Consider the following 8,732-nt stretch of genomic DNA (forward strand, 5'->3'; position numbering starts at 1 on the left):
TTAAAACGGAGAAAAAAAACACCTTAAATACCTAAGCATTCAGACCTTTTGCTATGAGACTCGAAATTGAGCTCAGGTGCATCCTGTTTCCATTGATCATCCTTGAGATGTTTCTACAACTTGATTTGAAGTACACCTGTGGTAAATTCAATTGATTGGACATGAGGTCCCACAGTTGACAGTGTATGTCAGGGCAAAAACCAAGCCATGAAGTCAAAGGAATTGTTCGTAGAGCTCAAATAAATAATTGTGTTGAGGCACAGATCTGGGAAGAGTACCAAAGAATGTCTGCAACATTGAATGTCCCCAAGAACACAGTGGCATCCATCATTCTTAAGCGGAAAAAGTTTGGAACCTTCCTAGAGCTTACCGCCCGGCCAAACTGAGCAATCGGGGGAGAAGGGCCTTGGTCAGGGAGGTGACCAAGAATCCAATGGTCACTCTGACAGAGCTCCATAATTCCTCTGTGGAGATGGGAGAACCTTCCAGAAGGACAACCATCTCTGCAGCACTCCACCAATCAGGCCTTTATGGTACAGTGGCCAGACCAAAGCCACTCCTCAGGAAAAGGCACGACAGCATGCTTGGAGTTTGCCGAAAGACACCTAAAGGACTCTCAGACCATGAGAAACAAGATTATCTGGTCTGATGAAACCAAGATTGAACTCTTTGGCCTGAATGCCAAACGTCACGTCTGGAGGAAACCAGGCACCGCTCGTCACCTGGCCAATACCATCCCTACAGTGAAGCATGGTGGTGGCAGCATCATGCTGTGGGATGTTTTTCAACGGCAGGGACTGGGAGACTAGTCAGGATCGAGGGAAAGATGAACGGAGCAAAGTACAGAGAGATACTTGATGAAAACCTGCTCTAGAACACTTAGGACCTCAGACTGGGGCGAAGGTTCACCATCCAACAGGACAACAACCCAGAGCACACAGCCAAGACAATACAGGACTGGCTTAGGGACAAGTCTCTGAATGTCCTTGAGTGGCCCAGCCAGAGCACGGACTTGAACCCAATCGAAAATCTCTGGAGAGGTGCTTGAACAAGGTACTGATTAAAGGGTCTGAATACTTAAGGAAATGTGATATTTGTTTTTTGTGTGATTGATGAGGGGAAAAATATATTTAATCCATTTTAGGATAAGGCTGTGATGTAACAAAATGTGGGAAAAAGTGCAGAGGTCTGAATACCTTCCCAATAGAGCACCAGTCAAAAGTTTGGATGCTCGTTCAATGGTTTTTCTTTATTTTTACTATTTTCTACATTGTAGAATAATAGTGAAGACATCAAAACTATGAAATAACACATATGGAATCATGTAGTAACCAAAAAAGTGTTAAAACAAGTCAATATATATTTTATATTTGAGATTCTTCAAAGTAGCCACACTTTGCCTTGATGACAGCTTTGCACACTCTTGGCACTCTCTCAACCAGCTTCATGAGGAATGCTTTTCTAACAGTCTTGAAGGAGTTCCCACATATGTTGAGCACTTGTTGGCTGCTTTTCCTTTACTTTACGGTCCAACTCATCCCAAACCATCTCAACTGAGTTGAGGTCAATCTACCCATGCTAGATTACGGAGACATCATTTATAGATTGGCAGGAAAGGGTGCTCTCGAGCGGCTAGATGTTCTTTACCATTCGGCCATCAGATTTGCCACCAATGCTCCTTATAGGACACATCACTGCATTCTATACTCCTTTGTAAACTAGCCATCTCTGTATACCCGTCGCAAGACCCACTGGTTGATGCTTATTTATCAAACCCTCTTAGGCCTCACTTCCCCCTATCTGAGATATCTACTGCAGCCCTCATTCTCCACATACAACACCCGTTCTGCCAGTCACATTCTGTTAAAGGTCCCCAAAGCACACACATCCCTGGGTCGCTCCCCTTTTCAGTTTGCTGCAGCTAGCGACTGGAACGAGCTGCAACAAACACTCAAACTGAACAGTTTTATCTCAATCTCTTAATTCAAAGACTAATTCATGGACACTCTTATTGACAGTTGTGGCTGCTATGTATGATGTATTGTTGTCTCTACCTTCTTGACCTTTGCTTTTGACTTTGCCCAATAATGTTTGTACCATGTTTTTGTGCTACTACCATGTTGTCATGTTGTGCTGCTACCATGCTGTGTTTTGTTTTGCTGCCTTGTTATGTTGTTGTCTTAGGTCTCTCTTTATGTAGTGTTGTGTCTCTCTTGTTATGATGTGTGTTTTGTCCTATATTTATATTGTATTCATTATTATTTTTAATCCCAGGCCCCCGTCCCCGCAGGAGGCCTTTTGCCTTTTGCCAGGCCGTCATCGTAAATAAGAATTTGTTCTTAACTGACTTGCCTAGTTAAATAAAGGTTGAATAAAAATGGTGGAGGCCAGGTCATCTGATGCAGCACTCAATCACTCTCCTTGGGGTCAAATAGCCCTTACACAGCCTGGGGGTGTGTTTTGGGTCATTGTCCTGTTGGAAAACATATGATAGTCCTACTAAGCGCAAACCAGATGGGATGGCGTATCGCTGCAGAATGCTGTGGTAGCCATGCTGGTTAAGTGTGCCTTGAATTCTAAATAAATCACTGACAGTGTCACCATCAAAGCACCATCCCACCACCTCCTCCATGCTTCATGGTGCGAACCACACATGCGGAGATCATTCGCTCACCTACTCTCCATCTCACAAAGACACAGTGGTTGGAACCAAAAATCGAATTTGTACTCCTCAGACCAAAGGGCAGATTTCCACCGGTCTAATGTCCATTGCTCATGTTTCTTTACCCAAGAAATTCTCTTCTTCTCATTGGTGTCCTTCAGTAGTGGTTTCTTTGCAGCAATTGACCATGAAGGCCTGATTCATGCAGTCTCCTCTGAACACTTAATATTGAAATGTGTCTGTTACTTGAACTCTGTGAAGCATTTATTTGGGCTGCAATTTCTGAGGCTGGTAACTCTAATGAACTTGTTCTTTGCATCAGAGGTAACTCTGGGTCTTCCATTCCTGTGGCGGTCCTCATGAGAGCCAGTTTCATCAACGCGCTTGATGGTTTTTGCGACTGCACTTGAAGAAACTTTCAAAGTTCTTGAAATGTTCCGGATTGACAGACTTTGTCTGAAAGTAATGATGGACTGTCGTTTCTCTTTGCTTATTTGATCTGTTCTTGCCATAATATGGTATTTTACCAAATAGGGCTGTCTTCTGTATACTAACCCTACCTTGTCACAACACAACTGATTGGCTCAAATGCATTAAGAAGGAAAGAAATTCCACAAATGAACTTTTGCCAATCACACCTGTTAATTGAAATGCATTCCAGGTGACTACCTCATGATGCTGGTTGATGGAATGCCAAGAGTGTGCAAAGCTGTCTTCAAGGCAAAGGGTGGCAACTTTGAAAAATCTCAAATATATTTTGATTTGTTTAACACTTTTTTGGTTACTACATGATTTCATATGTGTTATTTCATAGTTTTGATGTCTTCACTATTATTCTACAATGTAGAAAATAGTAAAAATAAAGAAACGAATGAGGAGGTGTGTCCAAACTTTTGACTGGTACTGTATATTTATAGATTTTTTTCTATTTTATGCACTTTGAGATTATACAAGAATAATGAAAAGTGCTTTACAAATGTACTAAATGATTATTAAGTTCCTCCTGGGTCAGGTTCTACCTGGCATTACTTCATATGTTAAATAGCCCTGTTTCATAACCCTAAGTCCCCACCCCTCATAAATCACATCATTTTTACCTTCTCTCAAACTGGTGAAACAGCCGTCATTCACAGACAACCCCCACAAACGTAATTCACAATACAACTAATCATGTTTGCAGTACAGCTAATCATGTTTGCAGTACAGCTAATCATGTTTGCAGTACATTTAACCATGCTTGCAGAACAGCTAATCATGTTTGCAGTACAGCTAATCATGCTTGCAGTACATCTAATCATGTTTGCAGTACATCTAATCATGCTTGCAGTACATCCAACCATGCTTGCAGTACAGCTAATCATGTTTGCAGTACATCTAATCATGTTTGCAGTACATTTAATCATGCTTGCAGTACAGCTAATCATGCTTGCAGTACATCTAATCATGTTTGCAGTACAGCTAATCATGTTTGCAGTACAGCTAATCATGTTTGCAGTACATTTAATCATGTTTGCAGTACATTTAATCATGTTTGCAGTACAGCTAATCATGTTTGCAGTACAGCTAATCATGTTTGCAGTACAGGTAATCATGTTTGCAGTACAGCTAATCATGTTATTTTTGGGTGAAACTGGCAGAACTATTGCTAGTTTGTTGTACATCTAATCATTGCAGCCTAATCAATGATTGAACTTGCACATGAAGTGGGAAAATAGCATTGAAAAGATTTGAATGACATAAATAGGCCTTGATCTATGTGTCAGTAAGATGCTTTCAGGAGTCATAAGATCAATGTGTTCTAACATTTTATTACAAATATTTGTTCAGTAAAATATACACAATTTACAGAACATTTTGTTGAGGACATTGCTAGTCGCCAAGTACTCTAGTATCAAATAACATCAGTATCAGTTTTCTGGTTTAAAACCATTTAAAAACTGAACTTCACAACAACACTAGAGTAAAAGGTATTAGCCTTTCAGACACAAGCACGCGAGCACACACACACACACACACACACACACACACACACACACACACACACACACACACACACACACACACACACACACACACACACACACACACACACACACACACACACACACACACACACACACACACACCTTCAAGGTAGAGCCATAGAAAAATAAAGTGATCATAATCAAATGATGCTCAAACTGAAATAAGTCAAAATGTTGCAGAGGTTCAAATCAACAGGACATATCCTTACAAAAACAAAGAAAACAAAACATGAGGAACAAGACAGCAGAACTGCAAAGCCTATCATGCGTTTTACATCATAATAAACATGAACAATGTCTGTCTGCGTCCTGTTATAACGCTTCTGAACCAAAACAACATGTAGAGGCATATGTGCAGTGTGTCAAGAGTTTGTAGCAGCATCTGAATACTTATTTGATGTGTGGACACTTTACGCGCCGCAGGTAATGGTTATCTTTAAGTTAAACGTGGACCACCACTGTTCTGGAATTCTCCAAATCGTTCCGGTATTGCACGAGCCAGTTCCTCAACTCTGATATCCGGTAGCCCTCTGGTCCTCTGGCCCCTTGATACACGACCCGCTCATCCCTCAGGATATAAAGTCTCTCAAAATAGGCTCCATACGCCGCGTTAGACGAGTTGTCCATATTATCCACCACCACGTTGCTGCCGGGCACCTCGGAGTGCATCAGCTGAGCGGCTTTCAGTCTGTCCTCTAGACAACAGTGCTTGGGTATCTGGTACGGCGCATCGGAGCTCACCCAGCCGTCCGAGGGATGCGCCTCCTCGATGTATACAAGCAGAGAGTCAGCGATGTCCGCGTACTGGCTCGCGACGCGCTGAAACGCGGCCAAGCGCGTCATAAACGGTGGTCAGGAGCAACTGCCGAAGTTGAGGATGAGAGGTCTCCTCCCTTTCACATAGTCCAGGACTCTGACCCTGCGCCGGTCCTTCAGCTGCACCACCTCTGTGTTGGGCGCGATAAATCCAAGGTGCGCTGATTTGAAAAAGTCTAATTTCTGTCCATACCATACGGCTCTGAGCGACTCCAGGGTGAACATCTTGTTGGATTCGGAGACGCAGACGGGCGGGTCATCGCGGCTGCTGCCCTGCTCCCTCATCTTCAGCAGCACCTTCCTCCTGATGCACAGGAAGTCCAGGAGCCACAGCATCAGCGCTGCCAGGAGGAACCGGGGCAGCAAAACCAGACAGAGGGCTGTGTGTTTCAGGGCCCGCACCGTCAGGACACCTGCAGTCTCCTGCATCTCGCCCTGACGATTATATCCGGCCGGCAAGACAGGCAGGCAGGCAGGCAGATAGAGACAATGGTATCAGTCACCTTTTCCCATCTGTTTTCAGCCTCTGCCTATCAGAGTTGTGCTTTTTATAGGAGCAGCAGGATTTGAATGAAAAAAACAACCCGCCTCCACAGCTAGTGCCGCCCTCTCACATGGCGGGGATTACCTCCAGTCAACTCTCCCCGGTTCCCCTGGGAGAGGGGGAGAGAGAGAAGGAGAAAGAGAGAGGGAGGGAAGGAGAGATAAATAGTGTGTGTGTGTGTGTGTGTGTGTGTGTGTGTGTGTGTGTGTGTGTGTGTGTGTGTGTGTGTGTGTGTGTGTGTGTGTGTGTGTGTGTGTGTGTGTGTGTGTGTGTGTGTGTGTGAGGGAAGGAGAGAGGAACACGGCCACGGGTCCGTTTTTTTTTGCAGACTCGTCACGTCATAACTGGCACTTATTTTGGGGTGAATCACTGTAGTTACCGGTAAATGATCTCCAAATGGAAAAATAGCATACTTTACAACACCTGTTTGTCGGAAATGGATGTCTAATGAACAAGGTGAATTTAAATATGGCACAAATGTGCTCAGAATTCACACATTTAGGGCACAAAAACATAGCCACCTCTTTTCAAATCAAACACGACGAAAAAGACCGGACTCTGTAGGCCTACATTTTGTGATTAAGATAAATGAGACCGTTGTGATCCTTTTCAGAAGAAATACGTATTTCATGTTCATGCTGTTGCATCGGGAAGATATTGAAGAGTGCCTAGAATGGACCTAGAGCAATTCATTATTTTTGTTAACAAATTTAAACGCCTGCCCAATCTTTAAATCTATTCAAGGCCCGTTGATTACTTGTCTCACGAAACTAGGTTCATTAAAATATGAAAAGTCTTGAAAGCTTTTTAAAAATCTGTGTATTTCAGCCCATGGGTTTTAAATTCACCAAATCATTTCACACTAGACGGCGCTCTCCCATACCAATGATGTGCAGTGCGCATTGGGAACCTTCAAAAAAGCATCGGTTATTTGAGGTCAGTATCCTACTCTCCCTCTCTCAACTTTCCCAATGCGAGTATAACCTGATTCCTTCTCAGAGCAATAAGATTACTCAGCCCCATAGGACTGGGCTAATCAATAATATCCGTTAAGTGATGTTACAGACAAGGGAATGGATTATCCAGTTATTGCGCTGAGGAACTAATCAATCATACGTGTCTGGTCACAAGAGGCGTTAAATAATCGGACCAAATCATTTAGGAAAACTAAAAAAATACTGATCTTTTTATTTCCATGAACTGATTCCGACTCGCATATAATGTCATGAAATAACTAATTCAAGTAGGCAAATTAGGGCTAGAATGTGCTCATTCGTGTCGAGGTTAAAACTCCACAAAACGCAATTCTCCTGCACTCAGTATGTACAGTATGATAACATGCTTTATTGCTAATCAACAATGGTTGATATAACTTTGTTATGAGGTCATGACATTTTGATTAGAAAAAAGTTGGTAAGATAGAGATACAGTATGTTGCTGGTGTGGATAGTGCGTGACCTTGGCTTTGCATGCGTCATTACGCGCTGGGTGCGTTTACACCGACAGATGTACTATAATAATCTCTGTTAAATTGTATGGAATCAGGACATGTTTCAATTGATCTCCATTTCAAAACGGCCGTTTTCAATTCTAACCAAATTCGACATATCTAATGTATTTAAGGTACTGAATTTCAAGAACATATTCAATTACAAAGACCAGGGAGATTTTTCGAAAGCCTCAAAGCGGGGCAGTGATTGGTAGATTGGTAACACCAACAAAGAAGACATTGCATATCTCTTTAAGCATTGTCAAGTTAATAATTATGCTATGGATCATGTATTAAACCACCCAGACACAACAAAGATGCAGCCAACCTACTGAACTGAGCTGCAGGACAAGAATGAAACTGCTCAGGGATGTCAACATGAGGCCATTGGTGTTATTAAAACAGCTACAGAGTTCAATAACTGTGATGGGAGTAATAAAAGAGGATGGATCAGCAGCACTGTAGTGACTCCACAATAGTCACCTAAATGACAGAGTGAAAAGGAGAATATAAACATACAGAATACAACTATTCTAAAGCATGCACCCTTCATGCAACAAGGCCCTAAAGGCATACTGAAAAAAACTAACATTTTGAAGGGGTAGTGGCTGCATCATGGTATGGGTATGCTTGACATCGGGAATAACTGGGGAGTTTTTCAGGATAAAAATAAATGGGATGGACCTAAGCACAAAAAGCAAAAACAGGTTTTTAGAAATGTTTGCTAATTTGTATTTTAAAAAAGGATATCACATTTACATAAGTATTCAGACCGTTAACTCGGTACATTCTTGAAGCACCTTTGGCAACAATTACAGCCTTGACTCTTCTTGGGTATGACGCTACAAGCTTGGCACACCTGTAATTGGGGAGTTTCTCCCATTCTTCTCTCCAGATCCTGTCAAGCTTTGTCAGGTTGGATGGGGAACGTCGCTGCAAAGCTATTTTCAGTTCTCTCCAGAGATGTTCAATCACGTTCAAGTCCGGGCTCTGGCTGGGCCACTCAAGGACATTCAGAGACTTGTCCTGAAGCCACTCCTGCATTGTATTGGCTGTGTGCTTAGGGTTGTTGTCCTGTTGGAAGGTGAACCTTCGCCCCAGTCTGAGGTCCTGAGTGCTCTGGAGCAGGTTTTCATCAAGGATCTCTCTGTACTTTGCTCCGTTCATCTTTCTCTCAATCCTGACTAGTCTCCCATT

At 42.6% G+C, this 8,732-nt stretch overlaps 1 protein-coding gene across 1 annotated transcript; it reads right to left on the reverse strand.

Moving 5' to 3' along the window:
* Positions 1 to 4,450: 4,450 nt before the first annotated feature.
* LOC120019137 (thyroxine 5-deiodinase-like) lies at positions 4,451 to 6,041 on the reverse strand. Its single transcript, XM_038962415.1, has one exon. The coding sequence runs from the start codon at positions 5,929 to 5,931 to the stop codon at positions 5,128 to 5,130; it is 804 nt and encodes a 267-aa protein (XP_038818343.1). The 5' UTR covers positions 5,932 to 6,041; the 3' UTR covers positions 4,451 to 5,127.
* Positions 6,042 to 8,732: the final 2,691 nt, after the last annotated feature.

The sequence above is a fragment of the Salvelinus namaycush genome, chromosome 24 (genome assembly GCF_016432855.1).
Source record: "Salvelinus namaycush isolate Seneca chromosome 24, SaNama_1.0, whole genome shotgun sequence".
In the NCBI taxonomy this organism is placed as follows: Eukaryota; Metazoa; Chordata; class Actinopteri; order Salmoniformes; family Salmonidae; genus Salvelinus; species Salvelinus namaycush.